Source organism: Trichechus manatus, unplaced genomic scaffold, assembly GCF_000243295.1.
Source record: "Trichechus manatus latirostris isolate Lorelei unplaced genomic scaffold, TriManLat1.0 scaffold00136, whole genome shotgun sequence".
NCBI classification, from domain to species: Eukaryota; Metazoa; Chordata; class Mammalia; order Sirenia; family Trichechidae; genus Trichechus; species Trichechus manatus.
The window spans coordinates 5,689,680-5,717,335 of NW_004444072.1; the positions used below are offsets into that span (position 1 = coordinate 5,689,680).

General features: G+C 37.2%; 1 protein-coding gene across 1 annotated transcript; it reads left to right on the forward strand.

The window, feature by feature from the left end:
• Window positions 1-358: 358 nt before the first annotated feature.
• Window positions 359-27,625, forward strand: RAB5A (RAB5A, member RAS oncogene family). The gene is made up of 6 exons (XM_004385287.2): window positions 359-769; window positions 3,854-4,112; window positions 19,120-19,271; window positions 19,554-19,676; window positions 21,366-21,459; window positions 26,166-27,625. The coding sequence occupies exons 2-6, from the start codon at window positions 3,950-3,952 to the stop codon at window positions 26,279-26,281; spliced, it is 648 nt and encodes a 215-aa protein (XP_004385344.1). The 5' UTR covers window positions 359-769; window positions 3,854-3,949; the 3' UTR covers window positions 26,282-27,625.
• The last annotated feature ends 31 nt before the right edge of the window (window positions 27,626-27,656 follow it).

Below are 27,656 nucleotides of genomic sequence, written 5' to 3' on the forward strand. Positions count from 1 at the left end.
GCTGCGAGGTCAGAAGATGAGTCTGTGAGCTAATATTCATAGAGGGAACCTCGCCGCCCACAAGGGCTAGAAGAAACAAATCTAACTCCTTCGGTCTTACCCCCAAGCCAGGTAGTAAGCGAGTATACTCCGCCCACGCCGAAAGACCAGCGACCCCAGCTCGGATAACAAAGGCGCCAGCGAGGGTGGGGCCGTGCGCGCCTGTGAAGGGGAAAGGCGGGAGGCGGCCTGATCTGACTCAGGCCGCTCGCGGGCGTCACGTGACACACCCAACCCGCGAACGTGCCCGGGATGGGCGGGGCTTTGGGAGGGGGCGGGGGAGTGGCTAGAGAAGTTGGACTGGCTACGACAGGAAGTGACGAAGGGGCGTAGTTCATTACGTGTGGCGACGTGGCGGCGCAGCCGGCGGAAGTGGCTCCCGCTCTGGGACTTTGAGTGTTTGTGTTTTGGTTTGTGAAGAAGCCGGCGGCCGGCCTAAGGGGAGGAGGCAGAGGAGGGAGGAGGAGGAAGGAGTCGGAACCCCAGCGCCGGCGGCGACGGAGGAGGAGAAAGAAAAGAGGAAGGCGTAGCGGGGAGAGGCGGAGACGGAGCCCGACGGGGGCGGCACCAGCGGCACGAACTCCCCACCGTCCAGTCTGAGGGGAGCGGCGCGAGGAGGAGACGCCGCCGCCTAAGCCACAGCCTCGGCCTCAGTTTCATCCTTCGGGCCGCGCTTGGACTCTGCTGCCAGGAAGCTCTGGCCTCGCGACTCCGCGTGTTGCGGTCTCAGGTAACCAAACCGCCCCCCCCGCCCCCACCAGTTGGGGCCCAGACCCCAGGTTAACCGCGGCCCCCAGTGTGCCTGCACCGCTGCTGGCCGTGAGCCCCCGCCTCTACTCCTCACGCGTGCCATTGCTGTGAGCCGGAGAGTTGTCGAACCTGGTGTCTGGTGCGGCCGGCCCTCGTGACTCATCCGTCAAGGGGCTTTATTGACTGGGATTTGGGAACTGGCTAAGGGAGCGACGGGTGTCACCCTTCCCTTCTCAAGATGGCGACGTGGAAAGAGTACTGGAGGCCGCAGCTCCGCCTGGCGCCTGCCCTGGCCGTCCTGGGGGTCCCAGTAAAAGCCAGGCTGGGTTCTCGGGAGGAGGATGGGAAAGATTACCAAGGCGCCTTGCTGGTCCTGCGTATTCAGGCGATCTGGAGTTGGGTAGCAACTACTGAGGTACTCTACTAGGAGGAGCCGGGGCCTACAGCAGGTGTGAATTTGGGGAGCTCCGCCCACGTTTTACTTCCAAAGACCGGTGATCGTGGAGGTGGGGTGAGGAGTCTCGTCAAAATAGGCTGTCTAGAGAGTCTTGTCTCATCCATGAAAGGTGGTGAACCACAGTTTTAAAGAAACTCAAGATAAGTAGGCCGCTGAACTACCTCAGTAGAGACCGTGTAGCTTGCTCTGGTGTTTTGTTCCCTGGAAGCTGGTTACCCGCCCGCCCCCCGCTGACTTTTAGCCTCATTAAGCTCAGAACATCATAATTCATGTATTTGGCTTTTGTGTCATGCTTAAGTGGAGCGTAAGTGTTGAGTTAGTTGCTTTTCACATAGTTAATAGAAGAAAACACCGCTGGGAATATTCAGGACGGTTCACAAACTTTCTTCTTAACGTAAAATGGGAATAAGAATATGAGCTCATAGAGTTGTTGTGATTAAAGTACGTAGAACAGCGCCTGCACCGAAGAAGTGCCCAGTAAATGTTATTAGTAAAATTTTGATCAAAGAGCACCTAGAAGGACTTTAATTATAGAATACTGGTTATTTTCCAGAGGTTTGCAAATACATTATTATGCGGAATCCTTGTTTTGTCATACAGACAAAAGTTTCAGCAAGTAGTGAATACAAATGAACGCACATAAAGTAATTTTTAAGCTTAATGTTATGGTAACTGTATATTGGTAGTTAAATTTAGTTTATTTCCTGTTTGAGACCCTTGGAGTAACTATAATCCAGTAACTGTAATTAATCCTTACAAGGTAAAGCTAAATCAGATTCTCAGTTGATCTTTATGGTAATCTGATGTTTTTCCCTGAAACTTTGGATACCATCGAAATCCCAGCGTGTTGTCCTTTGTAACTAATTGTTTTGCTGTTTTGTAGATAACATGTAACAAACAATTGGGGAGTGTTTCAATTGCTATTGTGTGTAATATTATTTGAAGGTGTGTTGGTTCATTTTCAGTCTGCAGGACATTGTTGATATTTAGTCATCTCATCAGATGGCCACTTGAATTCCCAGTTTTTGGGCCCTACTATGTGTTGGGCATTGCGTTAGAGATTTGTTACATGTATTGTCTCATTTAATTTTCACAACAGTTCTGCAAGTTAGGTTTTACAGAAATGGAGACCGAGAAATTAAAGAACTTACCTAGGCAGGTATCGGTATAACCAGGATTTGACCCTCCTTCTAATGTGTTCAAGGTAGAGCTTTTTTTTTTTTTCAGTTATGGAAAATTTGAAACATATACAAAAGTAGGGAGAATAGTATACTGAACGCATCAACAGCCTCAGTTGTCTCATGGTTATCTTGTTTTATTTATGCGCCCATTGTTTGGAAGCAACTCTCAGCGTATCATTTCATCTGTAAATATTTCAGTGCTTGTTAAAGATTATAGATACAGTATTGATAAAGATAATAACTCTTCAAAGCTGTTAGATAAGGTTATTTTATTGTCTTGATTCTCCTGGATATGTTTATTAATGATTTCATTATCAAGAATGTTTCTCAAATAAACTCAAGTTTTATGGAAGAGCAAATTTCCTATATGGGGTAGCTAAATAAAATAGAACAGGATTTTTTAGGGGGAGAATCATCTTCAGGTGTAATATATTTTATTGGCAAGCACCCAGTCAGATCTTGATTAAAGAGGGGAGAAAACTATTATGATTGATTGCTGATTAGACTGAAAAAATGGAATGGGTTCTTCAAATACTTACTAAGTCTTCTTGGAATTGAAAGTTAACATTATTAAATAATGATAAGAGAACACACACCCAAGCTGATTTTTTCAAATGTGTTGTTCAATAGAAAATGGTGATGTATTTATTGTTAATGACACTGTGGAAAAGTGTAGCAAATAAGACACTAGTAATCCCACTGCAAAGAGGACCACTGTTAACGTTTCTTCAGTGATGTTCTTGAGCAGATGAGAAAACAATTGTGCCACTAGACGCACAAACCTGGGGCCTTAAAATATGTGTTGCTCCAAAATTAATATTAATTAATGAAAAACATGCACCATTTAACAGAGGCTTTCAAAACGGTCATTTATTGAGCTCTTTTGGAGTGCCAGGATCTGTTCTCAGAGATTTCCATTTATTAACTTATTTATTCTCAAAACTATTTTAACTCAAGTACTCCCTGATCTCTGAGCCACCTCTTGAGTTGCCTAGGTTTGAAATTCAGCTTTGTCACAGCTCTGTCATAGTAACTATGTGACCTCAATCAAGGTACTTAACCTCTCTTTGCCTCTGTTTCTTCATATGTAAGGACTGTAGTAGTATCTAAGTATACAGGATTCTTGAGCAGCTGTGTTAAGTACTTAGGACAGTGCTTGACACAAAGCCAAAGCCTTCATAAATTTAGTGTTAAAAAATAGCCCTGAAAATTACAAAGTGATTTTAGGCTTAAATCTCGTGCCCTTAAATTGTTTCATTAAAAAAATAGTTAACTGGTGTGTCTAAATGACATTGAATGTCCAGAAGAGCTTGTAATTGTCATATAATAATATGTTACAGATAAAATTTACTGAAGCAATTGGTATTAGATTTGCCTTGTTTTACCAATTTCTGTATTTAATTACATGGTATTTGTTTCTTTACAGGTTACTACCTCCAGAAAGAAAAATTGACACCTTGCATCCTGGAAGTTTGTTTAAGAGTCTGAAATTAGGGACTTTGAAATTCTTTCAAATTTGGACATGGCTAATCGAGGAGCAACAAGACCCAACGGGCCAAATACTGGAAATAAAATATGCCAGTTCAAACTAGTACTTCTGGGAGAGTCTGCCGTTGGCAAATCAAGCCTAGTGCTTCGTTTTGTGAAGGGCCAATTTCATGAATTTCAAGAGAGTACCATTGGGGGTGAGATTTTTTTTTTTTTCCCTGCTTCATTTAATTGAATCATACGTTGACAAAAATATTTTGCTTTCCCAGTTGTGTGATAATACCTAAATAGGTTTCACAGTGAAGAAAAGATCTCAGGCAGACCTCAAGCTTTAAAACTTATCTTGATTTTTGTTAAGATGACATCTTTATTTTTACACTTTGGTTTCCTGGTTAATCCCCAGCATGTTTGTACTAAATCTAGAATGCAGATACAACCATGAGTAGAGTCAGTCTCCCAAATACTAAGATTTGGTTTGGTATCTATTTCTTGGTAATGATCAGAAGTTTTTCAAATTAGTACGTATTTGTGCTGAATTACGTTGACTTTAGAACGAACAGTAAAAGAGTTAACCATAAAATCCTTATTCTGAGTAACTGGACTACTTGTAAATTAATTTACACTAATTTGTACAATTTTATTTAATACTTTTGTTGTTGTTTTGTATATTTAAGAATTCTCCTAGAGTAAAGAAAGAGTGAGTGAGTAATGGAAACGGACATGAAAGGATAAGGAGACCTGGAGAGAAAGGTGAAAGAAGAGGGTTAAGAGATTGAGTAAATTGAAGAGTAAGGCACTCTGTACAGTGATTGTGGCAAGACAGAAATGAGGGAAAGATAAGATGTGAGACAAAAGATTAGAAACTAATAGTACAGTGTTGTGGATAGAAGAGTGGAATCCAGAAATTAAAGCTGAACAACTATGTAGTAATACAGCAAGACGCTTAGCCTCTTTTGGGCCTGAGTGTCTTTCTCTGTCAAGGGAAGCTTTTGAATTAGATAATATCAGAGGAACCACACAACTAAGATTCACAGTGTTTTGCAAGGGACGTGTAATTAAACAGTACTGTATTGTTTCAGGTATTTATATCTTAATACTTTTAAAAAATAAAACTTCTGATATGCGTAAGACAGATACCCGCTGGCATGTAGAAACTTCTTAGAATCCATCTTCCAGAAGCCTAATTTTATATTACTGTGCATGTAAGGGTATGTTCTCAAGCTAATACTTTCGGGGATTTTATTAATACCAGGCACTTCTAGCAAAATAAATTGCAGAATTCTGCCACCTCCTGACTTTTTCTATATAGAGGAAACATACTAGATAAGTGGTATTTCTGCTTTAGTAGGCTCAGCAGAATAATTGTGATTGTTGACCTCTTACCTTCGTATATTATTTTAGTGTTGTTTGTGTTTTATCTTTTTTCATAATTGGTGAGCATCCAAAAAAAGAAAAAACTTAGATCATGAGCCTTTTACTTTGAATCAGAAATCTTGGTACTTAAAAAATTTTCCTGTATGGTATATTATACTTTGTTTGTGTTTTTTTTGTTAATATGTTTAGATACATCTGGTGTAGTAATGAAAAATTACCTGTCGAGGAGATTTAGCCCCCAGAAAGCAAATTGAGCCAAAGATAACCAGCCCATGTGGTTAGAAGAATTTTAAAGACTGCTAAGTCATATCCACCCATGTTAAACTGATGTTGAAAGTAAAAATTATTCTGCTTCTTGGCAACTGATTGTCAATGCCGGTATTTCCCAAAGAATATGTGTATTCTGGGTCAAATATCTGGGCCACATAATTTTGCAACTTGTGATATGCTACTCTCCTCTCTTTCACAGTACTTATGAAAACAGTCAAAGCTGTGTAATATGGAGCTTAATTCTGGGGAGCCTTCCAGGAGCCTAAGACCAGAATTTTTGTTTTTGTCTTGCATAGTCCAATCATCATTTCAGTTTTTTTCCCCCTAATAATACCTCAAGAAGGACTTTTTTTTTTCGATCAGTACATCATAAATATGCATATCTCCTGATTGTGTGTGTAGCTATATAATCTTCATTTTTATTAACACCAGTTAGGCTGTCTACTTTTCATCAATGAATTTTCCATAAAGGTTTTTGTTCCTATTTATAAAGCTTCCTTAATATTTTCTTTTGAACACATAAAGTCTACCTGTTTAAAAACAACTTTAAGAGTATCTTATACCCAAATTTCTGTGCTAATGGTTATTGGGAACTTTTTCACTATGCTGACCATACTGATTTCTTCAGGAGATACGACAGTGCCACTGTGATTACAGCTGTGGGCAATGTATATGCTCTTTGCTGACAGTCTCTTCACTCTTAGGGACTAAAGTAGATCCTAAGCACGTAAGAATTTCAAGATTTGAGCTATTTAATGCTCAACTATGAAGGTCCATGACTTAGAATTAGTATGTATTTTTGTTTTGGTTGATGTGTGGTAGATGTTATCTAACAAATGAACCTGGCCAATTATTTTGTATTTCAACTATATTTTTTACTTGGCTTCCTATATCTAGTAACATTAGTTAGAGTTCTGAAGAGCTCACTTAAAACTTTCATCTCTGTTTGATTATGTTCTAAGGTAGGAATTATATGCTGTATACTCTTGAGAATTTGTGAATTCTAGAACCTTACTGCATTCATCAAGAATGTCAGAGATCTCTTTTGTAGATTGTATGATTCTCCCTAAACATAGCTTGACTTAAGAATCCATGTTGTCTCATCGTACCCCACACCCCTACCCCTTGACCGTGTGGCACTCTTGATGAGATTAGGCAGCCAGGTTAGCAATTTGGGGAGTTACTGTTGTTACTCTCATGCTAGCCCAGAGGTTAGCAAGGAGCATTAGGCTCAGTGAGTTGCCTTCCTTCTTCACTTGCTACCTACCTTACCTCTAGGCTCTTCAGCTGAATACTCGTTGGAAGGTAGGGTGGGCCGTCTTTCACATAGCACCTTGAATACTTTAAAGATTTCTAGTGAGTGCCTCTTACCGGAAGATAATATTTATTTCTAAAAAATGATTTGCATAATTGTACACAAATTGATTGTTAGATTAAGTCACAAAAAGGTTAGACTATACAGTGAAATAGCATGCGTCAATCTGTTTTGTTTTTTTTTTTTTTTTTTTTTTTTTTGAAAAAGAGCAATGCTTCATACCACAGCTTTAATTTTGTATGCGCTGATCAACAAAGAATATGAGACTCACCGACGACTAGCTGAAGTTTAGGTAACACAACTGTACATGAGTAAATATTAACAGCATTCCTCTTTCTGGTGCACTGTTGTGGTTTTTGTGCTTTAGAACAATGGTCTGCTCAGAGTGGTCCCTATTCCAGAAGCATCTGCATTACCTGGAACTTGTTAAAAATGCAAATTCCCATGTTGAATCAAAACACTGGGGCTGGGGCCAGTGATCTGAGAGCTAAGTTTTAACAAATCTTCCAGGTGATTTTGATGCAGGCTAAAATTTGAGAACTACTGCTTTGTGTGTTCTGAGTAGTCTATTTTACATCCTTTATACTAAAGTTGTTTCTCCCACAAATGGAATTGTTTTTCTTCCTGTGTTTTTTTTTTTTTTAAACTATGTTTTTTGCAGGATTTTTCTAAACATGTGTTTCATCCAACTACAATTTGAGAACCCATTAGTAGTATCGTGCACTGTTCATATTGTCTGTATCTCTTTGTATGGGAACCCTTTTCTGCTAATCTGTTAACCTGCTTGGCCTCTTTGTAGCTTGAGAGCGTAGCCCTATTCTCTGTCCCGAGGATATTCTGCCTTTTCTCTACTAAGGAAGTTAGAGTATCCATAGTTTTCAGTTATCTGTAGCAATGTTACTGATTATACACAAAATTAAAGAAATTAAATGCCTTCTTTTTAAGCTATTTCAACAACTATTAACCCTGAGTGGAGTATTCAGTTATTTCAGAATTGTCTTACCTGTTGTTGCTGTGACCCCATGTATGTCAGAATAGAACTGTGCTCCACAGGATTTTCAGTGGCTGATAAGTAGATCGCCAAGCCTTTCTTCTAAGGTGCCTCTGGGTGGACTCTAACCTCTAGCCTTTTGATTAATGGCTGAGTGTGTTAAACTGTTTGCACTACCCAGGGACTGCTCAGAGTTGTCTATTTGGCTTTTTCCTGGAAGAAGAAAGCTCATTCTACTTCCACATATAATATCCATGCAGTTTTCTCTGAGGGGCTTACAGGGTTTGTTTTTTCTTTTCAGACTCAAAAATAACATCTAATAGGAAAAAGAAAAATGTTATCATCAAAATTAAGTTATTATTGATGTATTATTTTACCTTATTAATTTATGGCCAGGTCTTTCTCAAGAATAAAGAATTGTAGTTAAGAGAGGGGACTCTGGATCCAGATTATTTTTTAATGTAGCCCCAGCACATACCAGCTGCATGATCTTAGGCAAGTCACACCCAGCTGTACCTTCCTTGTATATGAAATGGAAATAACAGTATCTAACTTGTAAGAATTAAAGAAATAATACATATAAATTTCTTAACACAATGCCTGCAACAGAGTAAAATGTTTATGAAATATTATTACCATTATCATCATCACCATTACTTTTTGCTGAGTCATTTTTATCACTGTTGATATTTTTGTTGCATTGTCATGACATGGCATTATTTTGAAATGGTTATTATTACTCCTAACGAATAATTTTTGGTTTTGGATTTAGAAATTTTGATTTAGAATTTGGAAAATGTAAACAATTTTAGGCCTAGGTTTTCTTTCCCTTGGAAGTTCTTAAAAATTAGAGTAGCAAATAAGATAGAAAAACTTTATAAGCAAGTGCTTACTGAATTTGAACATTCCTAAATATGAAATTTTACAGATTCGTTTAAGTAGATGGCATAAGCATTTACAACCAAGTTTCTTAAAATTCTGTATGACAGATTCTTAATTCCCTCCACCCCCAATGGTTGGTTTTCACTGATGCGAACAGTCATGTATATTATTTTAAATACATGCCACCCACATCAACCAAGTTATTTACGGAAATGTTCTGAAAGGGAAGACAGTTACATAGTTAAATAGTACATGTATGCAGATGTTAAAGAAAACTATTTCATAAACTTCAGAAAATTTAAATAATGTGTAATACCTCCTTTTCCCTGTAGTAGAAAGCTTTCTAATACACTATTGTGTTTTCGCTTGTTACCTTTCAGAAAGACATGTTTGTGTAATTATAATCTCTGCATTTATTTTATTTAGCATGCCCTTAACTTTTTGCATCTGCATGTCGTTTTAAATTAATGCTTTTTGAGAAAGAACAGGAGACCCAGAGAACAAACTATCAGCATATGATTTTTGATTCACGAGACAAATGGTTTCTGAAATATCCATTATACTTTAATATAAACTGCCTCTATTGAGTCACTAATTTGCTGCTTTTATTCTATTACATACTAGGAAACAAGATTGTCAAGCTTATTTAACATTCATTTACTGAGCAAATTTACCAAGTTCCTGACACTGTACTATGTACTAGAGATCAAACATATCCTCATGATTTAGTGTTGGAGACAGTAAACGTTACAGTAAAAGTGATATTACATACCACTTTTTAAAGTAAGCCTAAATCTCCAGCTGATCTTCCTGTCTTCATTTATTATTTATATCCCCACAAGAGGATATATATATATATATATATATGTGAAGGAAGTGTATCATCAGTGACATTCTGAAGGAATCTGCAAATTTATGAAAATACCCTGCAAGGTATTTTTGTAAGTGCGCTGTGCTAATTTTTTTTAATGTTTTTTGTAAAAAAAAATTATCTCGCAAGTGGAAGGGCGCAGTTGGCAAAAGAACTCGTAAAAATACAGTAATTACTAAGTTCCTCAAGATGAGAGTGAGTGTAATTGAAGTTACATATTGAACTTTGAAAATAAGAAGTAATCCTTAGTGCTTTACCAGTGTGGCAAAACAGTATTTGAGGTGAGTGTTGCTTAATGGCATCCACTCTTCCAAGATACAATATAGATAGGGAAGGGTACAGCCAGTCGCTCAGGGTTTCTTAGCCTCCACTTCCACAGTTGAAGATGACAGCAAATGCCCATTGGAGTCCAAAAAAAGGAGGAGGTAATCTGATATGTGACCATTGTTGTTTGTTGCCATTGAGTCAGTTCTGGCTCATGTACACAGTAGAACTAACTGCTCCATAGGATTTTCAAGGCACCTTTTGGAAGCAGATTGTAAGGCCTCTCTTCCAAGGCACCTCTAGGTACGTTCAAACTGCTTACCTTTCGGCTAGTAGTCAAGCTCTTAACTGTTTGTGCCTCCCAGGGACTCCTTCAGCTTTTCTCGGTTTAAAAAAAAAGACACATCACATCCTAGTCCCAGAGGTAAATATAAATACCTTTGCTAAATACCCAAACTTAACAATTTTGACAGGCTATCATTGTGAATAAGCTTCACTAAAGACATCAAAGGTCGACATTTTGTTAAGATTTCATTTGTGCGGAGTGAAATACCCTAATATCCTTTCTGCATCCCCGGACAGTAACACTCCCCCCCCCCAACAAGTTCTTCATTTGGCACAGTTCTTTATCCTTGCATAAAACTTGGAGCCAGAAGCTGTTCCACTTAGTTGCTGTCGAGATTAAGGTGTAACGTGAATATATCTTTACACATAAGTTACTTTAATATTTGAAGACTTGAGCTTTGAGAATGCTAATTTATCTCTTGCATTCATAAATAATTTCTAAATTTTAGACAAATATGAGTTCTAGGAAATATAGGGTAATTGTAAGATATTGCTGTTGGCTGTTTACAACTCATGGCAGCCCCATGCACATGGGATCGGACCATCGTGATCCACAGGGTTTTCATTGGCTGGTTTTTTAGCAGTAGGTTGCCAGGCTTTTCCTTGTCTGTCTTAGTCTGGTAACTCCACTGAAACCTGATGTAGCATCATAGCAACACGCAAGACAGACAGGTGGTGGCTGTGCTTGAGGTACACTGGCTAGGAATTGAACACAGGTCTCCTGCATTTGTTGTTAGGTGTCATCGAGTCGGTTCTGACTCATACCTGCATAGAAGGTGAGAATTCTGCCACTGAACCAACATTGCCCTAAAATGGTTGCATGTTATGTGATGCATTCATAGCATTTTTACCAGTCTCATTTGGACCTCACCGTGGCTGTATGTGGAAATATTAATTTTATACATGAAGAAACCATGACAAGAAAGCTTAAGTAATTTACTTGAGGTTTTGCAACTAAGTGAAAACTGGGGTTTAGGACATCTTTCTTCAATGCTGTGTTATGGAATTGGAAATTATATGTATGTGTTTTATTTTTTTCCTTTTTTCCCAAATTTGGCCTTGGTTTCCTCACAGCATGGTAAACTGGGTTCAAGAGTGAGGGTCCCAAGAGTACCAAGTGGGAAGCTGGATTGTCTTTTATGACCTACCCCCAGAAGTCACATAGATAGCATCAATTTTGTTCTGGTCACAGGCCTCCACAGATTCAAAAGGAGAGTCCACAGACCTCGCCTCTTGATGGGAGGAGTATCAGTGTCACATTGTAAGAATAATGTACTAGGGCAAATCTTATCGCAGCCATCTTGGAAAATACGATCTGCCATAAGATCTGTCCATATCGTTTTATGAAGAGCTTCCTCATTTTTCTTGCTAGTAACAGTCTTCCATTGCAAAGATCTTATTAATTTAATCTGTATTTTGTATGTGCACATTGTATATCTGTAGTATAAATTCTTAGAAGTCGATTGCTGTGTCAAGTTATATACCTTTGTAATTCTGATAAATTCTTCCAAATTGCCCTCTGATCAGCGATGCAGAGTGCTTACTACCCACTTTTACCAACTGAGGGTACTATCGTACTTTGCTGTTCTTATAAGTGAAACTGTGCCGATCTCTGCATTTTTTTAAAATTGTACTTTAGGTGAAGGTTTACAGAACAGATTAGTTTCTTATTAAACAATGCACATATTTGTTTGTAACATAGGTTGCCAACCCTGTGACATGTCAACACTCTTCTCTTCTCAACCTTGGGTTCCCCATTTCCATTCATCCAGCTTTCCTGTCCTCTCCTGCCTTTCTCGTCTTTGCCCCTGGGCTGATGTGCCTGCCCTTTTAGTCTCATTTTGTTTTATGGGCCTGTCTAATCTTTGGCTGAAGAGTGAACCTCAGGAGTGACTTCAGTACTGAGTGTCCAGGAGCCATACTCTTAAGGGTTTCTCCAGTCTCTGTTACACCAGTAAGTAATCTTTTTTTGTAACTTAGAACTTTGTTCTACATTTTTCTCCAGCTCTGTCCAGGACTCTGTTGTGATCCTGTCATAGTCGTCAGTGGTGGTAGGCAGGCAGTATCTAGTTGTGCTGGACTCAGTCTGGTGGACGCTGTGGTAGTTGCATCCCATTAGTCCTTTGGATTAATCTAACCCTTGTATCTTTGGTTTTCTTCATTCTGCCTTGCTCCAGACAGGGTAGGACCAGTGGCGTATCATAGATGGCCACTTAGAAGCTTTTAAGACCCCAGATGTTACTCACCAAAATAGGATGTAGAACATTTTCTTTATAAACTGTGTTATGCCAACTGAGCTAGATATCCCCAAGACCATGGTCCCTAGCCCTCAGCCCAGTAATTCAGTCCTGATCTCTGCATTTTTAATCTGCATATTTCTCTTATGAGCAAGGTCAAGCATCTTTTCATATTTCTAGAGCTCATTGTGTTTTCTTTTTCTGTGAACTATTTATAACCTCATATTTTTTAGGTACATTTATTTATATATGTATATATACTGTGTTCCATGTCACTTATTAATAGTGACTTAGATGTTTCTGTATTGTATTTATATTTTAGTGACATATCTCATCTTGTCATTGTTTAAATCATTCTCTTATTGTTGGACATTTAATGTTTGTATTTTTGTTTACCATTTTAATCAACTGATGGTGGATATCTTCTTGGTGACACGTAACTACCTTATGTTCTGGTTAGTGCATTCCCATGGGAGAGTTGGGTGTCCTGGAAAGGTAGCTGTTAAGCCGTGATAGTAAAAGACATTGACTTTCCTTACACTTGGATTATTTTTGGGGGGAAAAAATAATTAAATCTATCAATCAGTCTTTTTAAAATAGTATTCTTACTCCTAGACAATGTTGGAGAAATACTGATGAATGCTCACTTTACTGATTTTTTTCTTGTGTTCATGCAGTGTCTACTCTATTTATCATTAATCTTTTCCAGGATGGAGATTCATTTGGCAACAATTACCTTTAGAAACTTTCTCATTGATTGTTTTGTTTTTTTTGGCTCATTGATTTTTAAAAATGAGTCCTATGTAATCAATACTTATAGATCATCTTTTAAGACAGATTTACTTTGGGGAAGATTGACTTTTTTTATATATTATATATAGTTTTCTACTTTGTTGCCAAGCTTTGGACTATGTGTGTTCTGTTTTGGTTCAGTCACAGTATGTATGCTGTATGCTTTTTCCTCTAGATTTTATCCTTTCTTTTTCTCCTTGCATTAATTGAAATATACTGTTCCCTGAGTACATAGTCTTTTTCTCCTGCCATAATCTACTAGGTACTCCCCTCTATACACACACATACAGTTTTAATGGAAAATGAAAAATGGCCTCAGTTTTTATTTTGCCTGTTAGCTGCTCTGGACCATATATATATTCTCTGTGTATAATTTTATCATCTGCGGGGCTCATCTGTCTGAAAAAAAAATCTGTTACATTACTGCAGTTGATACTACTTGGTCCAATTCTAGTCATCCTTCTCTCTGATTGCATGTTCATCTTGAAGATTGATCCAGATCCTAGTTAAACTCATGTATTGAATTCCTTGGTTCTAAAAACCTTTGCTTCCCATGTGCATCACTTCTAAACAGTCTCCTTTATTTTATGATCACAAGCCCTTCATCTACTTCTGAGATCTTGAGCAAGTCCTTTTCCTTCTCTAGTCACTACATCCTTACCTTTCAGTTTTATCAAGGCCCCAAGTTCACAGCTTCTGAAAGTTTTACAAAAGGGAGAGCATTCAGTCATCCTGCTGTGGGAAGGGACACTGCTGTTACTTAGTATCTTCTCTTTTATACTTACTTTCTGCTCATGTTTCTACATAGATGTATTCCACCCCTACTAGGAATTTATTTATTTAAATAGGTAATTTTATAACCATTTTTAATTGCTACTTGATAATCAAGCCACCAGTGCTTCTTCATTTATACATTTAGATTGCTTGTAATTGTTTAATATTATAAAAATTCTATGAGCATGAAGGTTTGTTCTCCCTGCCCTCTTCCCTCACACTATTTTTTGGGAATTCCATGAGATTATTAGATTAACAGGTGTCAACATTTTCATGGTTTTGCTACAAATTGCTTCCCAAAAGAGTTGTACAGTACCACCAGCAGTGCATGAGTTTTTCTGCCTCCCTCCCCCATATTTTTTTTGCTAAGTTAGGCGATTTTGCTATGAGGATTTTGTTGATTACTAGTGAGATGGACTATTTTTTCTATGTTATATTCTTTTTGTAAATTGTCTTTACACATTTATCCTTGAGGCTTTTAGAGTTTTTAAGTTTTATATGCACTTTCTATATATAGTAAAAATATTAATCCTTTGTTATCCACTTAGAAATTTTCCTCAATATGTTCACCCCCATGTTTTGAGTGTATGATGCATGTTTTGCAAACCAGAAGTCTCAAATTTTTATGTAATCCAACCTAATAATCTAATGTAGGATTTTTTTGGTCAATTCTACTAAAGTAATTCTTTCCTACCAAATTTGATAAATGAGTTGGGGGTTGAGATGCTGTTAGTTCGTTGGTGTTTCTATTTCCCCCCTTCTGTTTAATCCTTGTAGAATTATTTGAGTTGTAGGGGTTTAAACTTTTTCTCTGAGTTGTTAACCTTGATTTAATGCCATCAATTTGGATATTCTTTCCCTTGACCAGTGTATTGCAGTGTCTCCTCCTTGCTTGTTATTTATTAAGGTCTCATACTTTATAGGCCCTTGGTGTTTGTAGGTTTAACAGTTACAATATCACCTATTCTCAATTGACCCCAAGGTCTGTGTTGCAGTAATTTGTAGTTTTGCTGAGGCTGGAATGTTGCTTGCTGCCAGGCTTGCAAATGGGAGCTGATCATGTAGCTCAGAGAGAGCCTATCAGACAGGCCAGCACCCGCATCTCAACACAGCTTTGTTTTTCTCTACTTGTCGTCGCGTACACAGTAACTCTCGAAGTGATAAAAGCTGTTTCTTTGTGAAATATGGGCCCGAAAAGAAAACCAACTACTAGTGCTGGTGATGGAAGTGAAGAGAAAATGAAGAGGTCTAAGAAAGTGATGGTTCTTAGCCAGAAAATAGACGTTTTGGATAAATTAAAGTGGTTTTGCAGATTCAGGTAAGTTTGTGGTTGGTTAATGTTGCTACAGTATTGATGTAGTTTATATTTTGAGTGGCAGAATTTGTTTTTATAATTTTATAAATTACTACTAGTACGTCGTGGCATTGCTACACTTTTAATTGTTTTAATGGTTTTGATATATTTTAAGGATGATTTTCCTGGGCCTGTAATATTGGTCTTTTTTTCCTCCTCTAAATTTTGCTGTTTATCCTACTGCGTGAATTAATGGTACAGTGTTATCAAGTTATTACGGTAAGAAGATCTTGATGGTATTTTGTTTGAGATTGTGTTACATGTTTGAAATATATATTTTTCTCATTTGGAAACTGTCTCTCGGTTCAGCTGTTCTCTAAAATAGCTCAAAAATTGTTCAACATACCTTTTATGAACTTTAGTCTTTTAAGCAAACATTTTTGAACTTCTGCTCTATGAATTGGGATTTATATTAGATGTTGAGTATGGACAAGAATAGCTAATATAACCACCAAGTCAAGAAACTTGCAGTCTAGAAGAAAAGGATATGTTGACTAGTGATTATAAAACATGTCCTATTAGATACTTCACAGGGAATTCTGGGAGCACAGAGGTAGGGTCAGGTGCCAGGAGAGTTTCTAAGAGGAGATGCATTCAGGAGTGAACTGCTTAGGTTCGTTATTAATCTAGTTGAGATCCGTTCCCCTCCCAGCATATTTTCTCTTGGTTATTGCCAGTGTATAGTAAGGCTGTTGACTTTGGTCTGTTCCAGCCATTTCAAAGAACTCATTATTATAATGTTTGTTTTATTTTAGCTCATGCTTTTGGATTATCATCACAGTCTTGCCTCTTCCAAATAATATATTCTTTTGCCAGTAACTTATTCCTTTTTATTATAACTGTTGTAAGGATGTCTGAAACAATATTAAATAATAATGATGGTGATGGCCGTTCTTGTTTTGTTTCTCTGTTTAGGGAGAATCCCTGAGAATTTTGCTATTAAGCATAATGCTCACTTCAGGTTTAAGGGTGGGTCACTTGTTAAATTTTAAGGAAGAATTCTGTGTTTTTTAGGAATGGATATTGAACCAAATGCCCTATTGTAATTTGTTTAAATAATACTGTACATGAATTTTCTTTTTTAGCCTGTTGGTGTAGAGTAGCTTTATATTTCTGAATCTTGCTTTGGTCATAGGCTGTTGTTCTCTTAATGTATTTGTTGGAATTTCTTTGCCTGTATTTCATTCGGCATTTTTGTACATATTTTTATAAAACAGATTAGTGGCCTTTTGTGGTATCTTCTAGCTGGTTCGAGAATCAGATTATATTTCCTTTAAGGTAGTTTAGTTAATAGTTGTTTCTCCGAGCATACGCACTGCTGTCAAGTCATTTCTGACTCATAGTGGCCTTGTAGGACAGAGTAAAACTTCCTCATAGGGTTTTCAAGGCTGTAAAACTGTGGTGGCAGACTGCTGCATCTTCCTCCCATGGAGTGGCTGGTAGGTTTGAACTGCCAAGTTTTCGGTTAGCAGCTGAGCACTTAACCACCGCCCCACCAGGGCTTCTTTCTCTGAGCATAGAGTTGATTTATGGAAGTATAAATGTTTTTAGTATCAGTGTGCTTCGTGGTTATAAAAAAAGCCTATTGCCACAGAGTCGATTCCGACTCATAGCAACCCTATAGGACAGAGTAGAATAGCCACATAGGCTTTCCAAGGAGCAGCTGGTGGATTTGAACTGCCAGCCTTTTGGTTAGCAGCCATAGCTCTTAACCACTATGCCACCAGGGCCTGACTTTGTGGTTATAGTGTGTCTAAAAGAGAAAACAAAATCTGAATGTAAATTTTAATCCCTTTTTCTTTTTTTGCAAACGATACTTGAGAAAAGGCTTATATTTTGTGACTCATTACTACTAAATGGCATTCCTTGCCTCTTTTGCCTTTTATTGAAAAACTAGTACTGTCTTAAAGATTTGAATTTTAGGTGTTTACATTTTGATTCTCCAGGAGAACCTTTCATGACAGTGAAAAAGTGTTGGTGCTTTCTGGGTGTACCAGTTGCTGTGGAGTCCATTCTGACTCATGGCAACCCCGTGTATGTCTGAGTAGAACTGTGCTCTGTAGGGTTTTCAGTGGCTGATTTTTGGGAGGTAGATCACTCTGACCTTTATTCTGAGGTGCTTCTGGGTAGACCTGAATCTTTTGGTTAGCAGCTGAGCATGTTAACCGTTTAAGTCACCCAGGGACTCTGTTTCTGGATATACTTTATCATAAATACAGGATTTTTGAAAATGGATATTTCTGTTAATTTTATATTGTAAAAGAAGTTTAAACTGAGTTAGAGTATATTTAAAATATGTTTAACCTTGCGAGAATTTACAGAATTATTCTTAATTAGAAACTAGCTCATAATATAAGATGTATGTTTCCAGTTATAATGTTCACAAAATTCAGATTATAGTTGCTGGTACTAAGGCCAGTAGTCAGTTGACCTTTTAAAAATAGCATGAAAAATAGATGTTATATCTAATATAAAAGAGGTGTAATATCTAATTAGACTTGTATTATTCAACATATTTGATGTTACTGACTAAAATATAAAAGATTGACATCACCAGATAAGCTGCTATAATTTAGAGAAGTGGACCATAATTTTCTTGCCTGATGTGACAGATTTATAGAAATGTTTGTATTCAAGTCCATGCAAATTTAGGAAAAGGGTTTCAGTATCACACCTTGAGCTGGCAGTGAAAGGGAGGAGCATACCAATTTATGATGAATGATAGGGCAGTGGCACGGGTTGATGCCCAAAGTTGATGGAGGAGGGAAACTGCACGGTGTAGTGGCTGTCAGCCAGCCTGTTGCTAAAAATGTTTGTAGGCATTTTACATAGATATCTTCTTTAGTGCAGCCAACTACACTTAGAAACTTATTCTAGTGGTTGATGAAATTCAATTCACTTGATTATAACCTACCTTTTGAAAATTGATTTACTTTTCATTTTTCATAAGTACTCATTGCAGTGTCTTTCTTAGAACCAAAAAAATTGTTCATAGTAGGCATTTTACCTTATACTGTTCTCATGAAACAAATTTAAAAAATAAGTGATACAGTAATTCTTTGCAAGATTTGGCAGCAGCCTTTTTAATTTTAAAAGCAAAAATATTATAAAACGATATACTGTTAAAAAATGAGAAAAATCATAGATGATAAAGTACAAATCCAAAAATGCTTATGGCGAGGAATAAAAGAGCTGGAAGTGAATATTGAATCTATATTTAACAAATGAAGTCTAGGCTGAGGTAATGATTACAAAGTTAAAGTGTTGTAATGTTTTGAAAGAATATCATAACAAAAAATACTAATTTAGTGGTAATGGATTGGAACTAAATCCCCAGAGTGTGCCAGTCAAAACTAGTAGAATGGAGCAGGAGCAGGGCATGGTGCTGGCAAGGTAGGTGGTAGTGATAGGTATGCTGATTTTTTTTTTCCTCCAAGAGTATCAATCAGTATACACATGTTCCTTAAATTGTTAAAAATTAAACATTTGGGAATGTGAGTTTAAACTTATTTAATATTATAACAAACTTTTTTAGAAGTAGAAAAAATGTTTTCAATCCATGATTTCACTACAAAGGTCTTGTATATCATGTTCACTCTCAACTTCGAAGCACAGATCTTAAAGCCATTATTAACTGTGGATATGCAGTATATCAAGGTTTCCAGTTCTTGGCTATATTACAAAAATTTTAGAGGGAAAAATGATAAACTTATTGCAGACATTTTCTTCTTTCAGCTGCTTTTCTAACCCAAACTGTGTGTCTTGATGATACAACAGTAAAGTTTGAGATATGGGATACAGCTGGTCAAGAACGGTACCATAGCCTAGCACCAATGTACTACAGAGGAGCACAAGCAGCCATCGTTGTATATGATATCACAAATGAGGTAAGTACGATGAAACGCGCTTGAGTATTCAGGATTCAGATTAGAGAAAAGATACTGAGAAGTCTTTAATTTTTTGTATAGCCAAACATGGCTTTCATGAGTTAGAAAAGCTGATTTAAAAAAAAATAAGGTATAAGCTGAAAGTATCTCAAATAATATAGTAGTCCTAAGAATTTCTTTCTCAGCCAGCAACATTGGACAGTGTTTTAACCTTGTCTCACAAAGATGCTCCCTAATGATTTTTTGAGCCCATGCCAAATAGCTGTTTCTTTGTATTAACAGGAATCCTTTGCAAGAGCAAAAAACTGGGTTAAAGAACTTCAGAGGCAAGCAAGTCCTAACATTGTAATAGCTTTATCAGGAAACAAGGCTGACCTAGCAAATAAAAGAGCTGTAGATTTCCAGGTATGTTGAATTTAACTTTCACTTGAAGGCACGTAGTCATTGTAATTTTTTTTTTCTGCATATACACATGAATTACATTTATACTTTTAAAACCAGACAAATAATAGAAGTTACAGATTTTTTTTAAACAAATTGTTTATTATGTGTAATAAAATGTTTTTGCCGATAAACCTGAATTTTTAAATCTTTACATTATTGTAATGTATACATTGATTCAAAGATTTTGTTCATCTGAACAGTTGCAAAGGAAATAATTATTTGCAAATAGTGCAGAAACATGTAAAGTAAAAAAAAGAATGACCCCTAGCCTACTCCTTTCACTCACACACATACTTTAACTAGTGTCTTTCCTAACCTTTTTTATTCATCTACCAATAATATATACCAACACATGCACACGCACACACTCGTAATCATGTGGTGGTTCTTAAAAAGGCATTCAAAAACAGGATCAGAAAGTCCAGTTTGTATCTATGTTATCTAATATAGCAAATTCAGAATGTTCCCTGCCGCAAAATAGAGAAGGTACAACATTTAAAAATAAACCACAAAAAAAAATATATATATATATATGCTTAGTTCTTTTAAAACTGCTCCTGTTACCTCACTTGTCAGCTTTTATATCAGAGAAGTCTGGGTGTAGCGATTATATGTGTAATATCAGTAATGGAGTAATTTTCTTTTTTGATGATGGCATAGCAGGAAGATGATGGGGTACCTGTACTCTGAAAAAGGGAACTGTTACTTCTTGCAGCATTAGGTATTAAGCCAAGCACTTTACACACATGTGGCTTCATTTAATTCTTGTGACGTCTGTGTTAGATGTACGTGAGTAAAGGCTGCACAGCTAGTATTTGAGTTTGAAATTAAACCCAAGTGTGACTTTTCACATTATACCATACTATTTGAAGAAATGATGAGCATGGTTTTTCAGTATGTTCTGCAGATAGGTCGTGTATGCCAAAGTCAGTTACATGTACTACTCTCTAAAGCATAATCTATTTATTAGTCTTCCCCAGACAGTTATCTCCCCAGCATAGAATGGTGGATAGACCATTTAATTGCAGTGAAAAATGGCCGTTTGTCTTCACTGCAGATAATGAGCATAAGTAAAAATTACCATTCGACCAAAGTTTTCTATATAGAATAGGATAATTTTCTCCCCTTCTGGAACTCATCATTTGAAAACAGCTTTAATGAAAGACCAGATTAATCAGGGTGGGATAATGCAGGGAGAAATTAAAGCAAAATGGAGCAAAAAGAAGATACTATGAAAATTATCTCACACAGTGCTCTTACCTTTGTTTCAAGATACTTTTAACTAGTTACCACCAGTTTACCACTTGCTGCCAAGTTGATTCTGACTCATGATGACCCCATGTGTGCAGAGTTGAACTGCACTGCATAGGGTTTTCAAAGCTGTGACCTTTCAGAAGTAGATGGCCAGACCTTCTTCCAAGACATCTCTGGGTGGATTCAAACTGCAACCTTTCAGTTAATAGTTAAGCGCTTAGCTGTTAGCACCACCCAGGGACTCAGTTTTAACTACTAATTGCGTATTGCACAGTTGTTGATTATAGATAATCAAATTGGAGTAGTAATAAGGAAGCCGCCTTTTTTCTATAACAAAAATAAAAGCAGGTATAGTATGTTCAATGAATGTATCTCATTTTTTTGTCCTTTAAACAGGAAGCACAGTCCTATGCAGATGATAACAGTTTATTATTCATGGAGACGTCAGCTAAGACATCGATGAATGTGAATGAAATATTCATGGCAATAGGTAAGAGCACTTTTTTTCCAAGTGATAGGTATAGGTAAAGCAAGTTACCCTGGAACATACTTGGCTTGATCTTTTTATTGTGGTAAAATGTATATAACAAAACATTTGTCAATATAACCATTTTTAAGTGTACAATTCAGTGACACTAATTATGTTCTCCATGTCATGCAACCATCACTACTGTCCATTTTCAAGTGTTTTTTATCCCCCTAAACAAAAACTCGTATTGCTTAACTAGTAACACCCCATTTCCCTCTCCCCTCAGCCCCTGGTAACCACCAATAAACTTTTCGTCCCTATGCGTTTGCCTGTTCTAAATATTTCATATAAGTAAGATCATACAGTATTTGCCCTTTTGCAAATGACTAATTTTGCTCAGCATACTGTTTTTGAGGTTCACCCATGGTGTAGCATGTATTAGAATTTTTTTTATAACTGAGTAATATTCCATTGTATGGATATACCATAATTTGTTTATCCATTTATCTGTTCGTGGACTATTGGGTGACTGTCTCCTTTTTTTCCTTGAACTTTTATGATTAAACTGCTATTCTAGGTCCTTTTACCTGGCAATACTTTGTTAGTAATTTGGTAAATTTGAGAGATTTTTACCAGTTAGGTTGTAATACTTAAGTTTCTTCTGTGTGAGTTGAAAGCTTGGGCTTTGACCTAATAGTTCAAGCAGACAGGTTTTCTAAAAGTTTAGCAGAGAAATTTGGATAAATTTTTCTATTAGATTATACTTTTTATATAAAAGGAAGAAAAAACTCAAAGCAGTATTTTTTAATGCAACATGTAGGCATAATGAGATTTCTTTCTCACTGATGAGTAACTATTTTCATTTCCCCTTTGACCTGAACAGATTTGGGGGTTTTTTTTTGTTTGTTTTTTCTTCCAGGTTCTTAAAACAATACCGATGTATTGAGAAACATAACAGAAAAGTACATAATAAAGTAGTATACAGATTGACAGATTATTTTAATGCAGACCTTGTAATGGAGACAGCACAGAGAGGAAGTGGGAGAGCAAAACAACATCCAGCTTTATGTTACCTCAGATGATCCTTTGATCCTACACAGTGCTGTTACCATTGTGTTAACAAAAAACCAAAGTTGGGACAGGTGCATACGGTTCTTATTTAGCCTTACTTTAGTGCAAGAAAAGGCTCAAAGCCTTTTCGATAATTTAAAAGCTGCACTTGTGTAAGTGAAGGTGATTGTAATGAAGAATGTGTTACAAAGAAGGGTTGTTTCATTGTTTCAAAGTGAGGTCAAATTTACATAACATTAAAGGGCAAGTACAAGTTGTCCATAAATTGGATGGTCTTACTGGGGACTGCCGTACTTAATTCAAATCGAAACCTGTTGCCGTCGAGTCAATTCCGACTCATAGTGACCCTATAGGACAGAGTAGAACTGTTCCATAGGGTTTCCAAGGGGCAGCTGGTGGATTCGAACAGCTGACATTTTCGGTTAGCAGCCATAGCTCTTAACCACTGTGCCACCAGGACTCCACCTTAGTGTTAAGGTACTTTTAACCAATGATAATTGCTATTCCAGTTGTTCATTATAGGTGATCAGGTTGGAGTAGTAATATGGAAGCCTCCTTTTTTCTGTAACCAAAATAAAGCTATTTCTATTGACTCTAACCTCCCTTCAGTGATTTTAAGGTGCACGTTCTACTTGCAGAGTCTACTTTGGTGGCTCTCAGACAGTTCATGGCCTCTTCAGTTTCACGTGCCCAGCACTCTTCTCATCACGTAACATCTTTTATTGCACAGCAGTCATTCTTAACCAGGTTTTCCACATTCCCATCCCCAAATACTCTTTAATATTGAATTCATACAAATGAACCAATTAGCAGCTGAATCAGAGGCTAAAGAAAACTCTTGGATTATTTTTCACTAGGCGAGAGAGTTTAATGTTTCTGTAGGAAAAATTTCCCTGTTTATTGTGTAAAATGTTTTCCTGAGAAACTTAGGCTTGCAGTTTGCTAGGGAAATACTAGCACAGTTGTGAAGGATTGTGCTACAGTTTGCTCTTTTTACAAATTCAGCTGCACTAATAGAAGGATTTTCCCAACCAGAAAGTAGCTTACATATTAGAGTTTTCAGTTATTTTCCTTGACTCAGAATGCTTCTTTTCCTGAAAGAAATCCCAGGTATAAATGAAATTATGGCCTTTTCATGTCCCTCACCAGATTTGTAACTTAAATAGTCACACAATGCAGTCATATTTTCACTTTTGATAACTTCTCCAAGTGAGCATGCTTATTTTGTGGGGAACAATCTACAGTAAATTTGTGGTCTGCTTTAAATTTGATGAGGTCTTGAGTGATTTCTTTCATTGCACCTCTTCATTAACTTGGTCTAGAATTTTTAGCTTCTTAACAATCCTAATCAGTTCAGAGACTGACTTAGTGTCTTAGTGCTGCTATAACAGAGCTACCCCAAGTGGGTGGCTTTAACAAATTTATTTTCTCACAGTTTAGAGAGCTAGAAGTCCAAATTCAGGGTGCCAGTGCTAGGCAAAGGCTCTCTGCCTGCTCTTGGGGAAAATCCCTGTCTCAGCTTCTCTGGTGTTTCTTGGAGATCTCTGAGTGACATCTGTCTCTTCCCCATTTGTGCTTTTTTCTGTGCCTGATCCACTCCTTTTGTATCTCAAAAGTGACTGACTTAAGACACACTGTACACTGATAGGACCTCATTAACCTAACAAAACCTTATTCCTGACACATATTTTGGGGGGACCCAGTTCAACCCAGGGACTAAAATTGGTAAACTGCAGTTGTCTTTATAGAGAACAGATAGATAGCAGAAGATTTCTTGTCTCAGTTGATCCTTGCAGTAAAAATATAAAGAATATGGTTAAAAGCTCCTCATTCCAGTTTCTGCCCTTAGAGAGGTATGCCAAAGGAAGAAATGATCACTTTGTGCTCATTCCAGACCTAGCTTGTTATTAATTTTAACACAGTTTATAGTGCTAACCTGCTGTTTGTTCCAGGTACCAGTATTCAGCACCTACTGGGGTTTGCTTGTAAATACGTTTGACTGGAAATTTATCATTACATTACCATTTACACTGCCATTCCTAGAGCGATTCCTAGCGATTCCTAGAGAAGAGAGTGGCCCACGGTAAAAGCTTTCTTCCCAATCTTCAGTGCTCCTAGCTCTCAGACCCATTGTCCTACACTGACAATTCTAAAGGTGATTATTGCTGATGTGGGATATATAGAACAAATAAAGGATAGAAGATCCGAAATGCAAGTACGCATTCGGATTTCGAAGTAGAGCACGTTCAACTTGTGAGTATTCTGAGTCGAGGCTATGGTAAAGCTAGGGTTTTACCATAATAGTCCATCTCCAAGGTTGAGAGACAGACCAGGTTGGCCAGCTCCCTTTACTATCAGTGCTCTTAGAGATAATTAATATTACCACTACCCTCAAAAAATAAGTCCAGCACATTGAAGGTGTTTAGGATCAAAGCAGACTACATCTAGCAGGTAAATTTTAATGAATGAGAGGCATGCCCCAGAGAACAGCTGATAGCTTTGTAGAGCTTATCAGAGCGGAAACCATAACTGCTGGTTAAAGGACTTTGTCTGAATCTTGCAAGCCAAGCTCATGTGATTCAAAATCGGTATCCTTCAGGATTGAGTCCATAAATACTAAGCACAGCTATTGATGAATCAGATCTGGGTCTTAATCAATCATGAGGGTAAAATGGCAGATGTTTGAAGGGTGGAAGGCAGAGGAAGCCAGGAAGGAAATAGGAGATGTCATCTGTTGTAATTCTGTGCGATAATTAGTTTGCATAGGAGAGGATAAGTTCTGCTGGAACAGTGGTGGTATTTGTTTATATCCTGACTTGTTCTGAAAAATATTGGTGGCAGACCAGAGGACATTGGTCTGAGCTAAGCTTCTTTGTAAATGTATTTACTGACCATCACCTTTTTGAGCAGCTGATCATTAAGAAAAGAGCATAATGCTCTTTTAAGAACTATCTATATGGGATCAAATTGACCACAGCAACTTGACAGATTAGATAGGAACCTGAGGAGGCAGTGGATTTATGTTGATGGGAGAGGGGCATCTCAGAAAAGGAGGGTGAGAATGGTTGCACAACTTGAAGAATGTAATCAGTGTCACTAAATGGTATATGAAAAAACTGTTGAATTGGTGTGTGTTTTACTGTGTATATCGTCAACAACAAAATAAAATGAAAAGAAATTAGTTAATAGAGGAATTTGGTGAACAGATTTAAACTGATGTGTCCATTCTTAGAACTTGAAAAGTACTTGTTTACAGATATTGAGAAAATGTCTGTTAGATTTTTCTTAGAATCATAGAAGTATTAATGATTATCAAATAAAGTACAACTTTTTTGGTAGTGTGAAATAAGTGTATCTATAGAAAGAATTATTTCTACCTGTAATCAAGCTCACTTTTAATTATATGTCTGCATCTGGTCCCTTTCCACCTCCGCTGCTCCAACACACACCCAAAAATCAAACTCCGTACAGGCAGCAACTAGTGTTTCCGCGTTTAAAGACACTCAGTAAACATTTGAAAAGAATGACTATAAGGTTAAATGAGACTTTGAGGTTAACTTAATTGGAAATAAAGGTTGTCTTAATAAATAAGCAGATGGAAGTAATTTTAATATGAGCATTCTAATTCTGTTTATTTTTGGTACTTTATCTGTCAGCTAAAAAGTTGCCGAAGAGTGAACCACAGAATCCAGGAGCCAATTCTACCAGAGGAAGAGGAGTAGACCTTACTGAACCCACACAACCAACCAGGAGTCAGTGTTGTAGTAACTAAACCTCTAGTTTGAACTAGCTGGAATATTCTTCTGCTTCCTAAATGTTAACAGTGGAATTGGAGCATTTAACCAGCCCAGTATGACTTCCAGAAAGAAGAGACTTATGATAGAGTCAAGTTTCTAATACAGAATTATTTTAAGTGTTTTGAACTTAATTTTTAATAACATGCATGTGTCCCTCTGACTAATGTTTCAGCAATAGAAGGGAAAAGAAAGAGCTGTGTGTACACTTGTTTCCTTGGAAGATTAGGGAAATCGTTTCTCATCAGCAGGGATATAGAGAAATGACTGTCTGGACCCACAGTTAACCAGCCAGTTCCTCCGGACTGGTACAATAGTCTATAAGAAAGATTTGGAATTTACTAATTTGGGCCTTTCAAAAACATTCTCTTTTTAGGAGACTCTAAAGATATTTATGCTTAGCTACAGCATTCAGGCAGATGGTAATTTCTCTTGGTATCTATATTTAAAGTGTACATTCCACATTTTAATAAACTAGCCACAAGAACACAGTCCCGCATCTTCAGGGGAAAAAAATGAACACTGGTGGCATACTGTACCTAAATTATAGCCAGTCCTGTTATTTCTTAAATGGTGGTAAAAATCAAATGTAACCTATCTTGTTTTAGAAATACGAAAACTGATGAATGTGTCTTGATGGATAGTATTCCCTTCAACCGTGAGCTCTTCAATAAAAGTGAAACAGACCAGGTGTCTGATTGCGGTTTAATCACTGCTGGCCATTTACTTAGCGTGGTTTTGTTGTTTGGGGGCAGGAAGGGAGCTTGTTCCCTTTGGACATAATATAGTCAGTGCACTAACAATTATGTACATTCAAACTTGATTATTTTAAATTTGATCTTCAGATGTACTGTAAATAGGGTACTGCATTGTAGCCTCCATATATGTTTAATACTTTCTGTAATATTTAAGAGTTGCTTAAAAGTGTACAAAATGTACAGTTACTAAAACAGCTAATTATTTCCTTCTTTCCCCCTTTCACAGGAAGGGGCTTCAGTTGTTCCTACATTGCTAGAACCATAATAAACAAGGTATCTGTAATTTGTAACATAAGTATTGCGATGTTAGTAACGATCTTTCAGCCAGCTTTGTTTTCCAGAGTTCATTTTATTTTGATCGGTTCAGTATATTGCACTAATTCTTTTAGTTATTTTCATTGTATGAAATCTACCATGTATGCGTCAGAGATGATTTAATCTATTTAAGTGATGAACTGCTAGCAGAACTTGTACATTTACAGTAATTCAGAATTAGTAAGGAAAACAGTTTACCAGTGTTTAGTTTTATATTAAGGTGCTCAGGTTTGAATAAAGTGGTATAAACAGCAAGTATTGTTTCTTTTCTCTTTCTTGG

Excerpts from the sequence above, each read along its gene's own strand:
- RAB5A (XM_004385287.2), top strand. The coding sequence starts at position 3,950 with ATGGCTAATCGAGGAGCAACAAGACCCAACGGGCCAAATACTGGAAAT. Across the intron at positions 19,677-21,365 it reads AAAGAGCTGTAGATTTCCAG|GAAGCACAGTCCTATGCAGA; the intron begins GTATGTTGAATT and ends TCCTTTAAACAG. Across the intron at positions 21,460-26,165 it reads TGAAATATTCATGGCAATAG|CTAAAAAGTTGCCGAAGAGT; the intron begins GTAAGAGCACTT and ends TTTATCTGTCAG.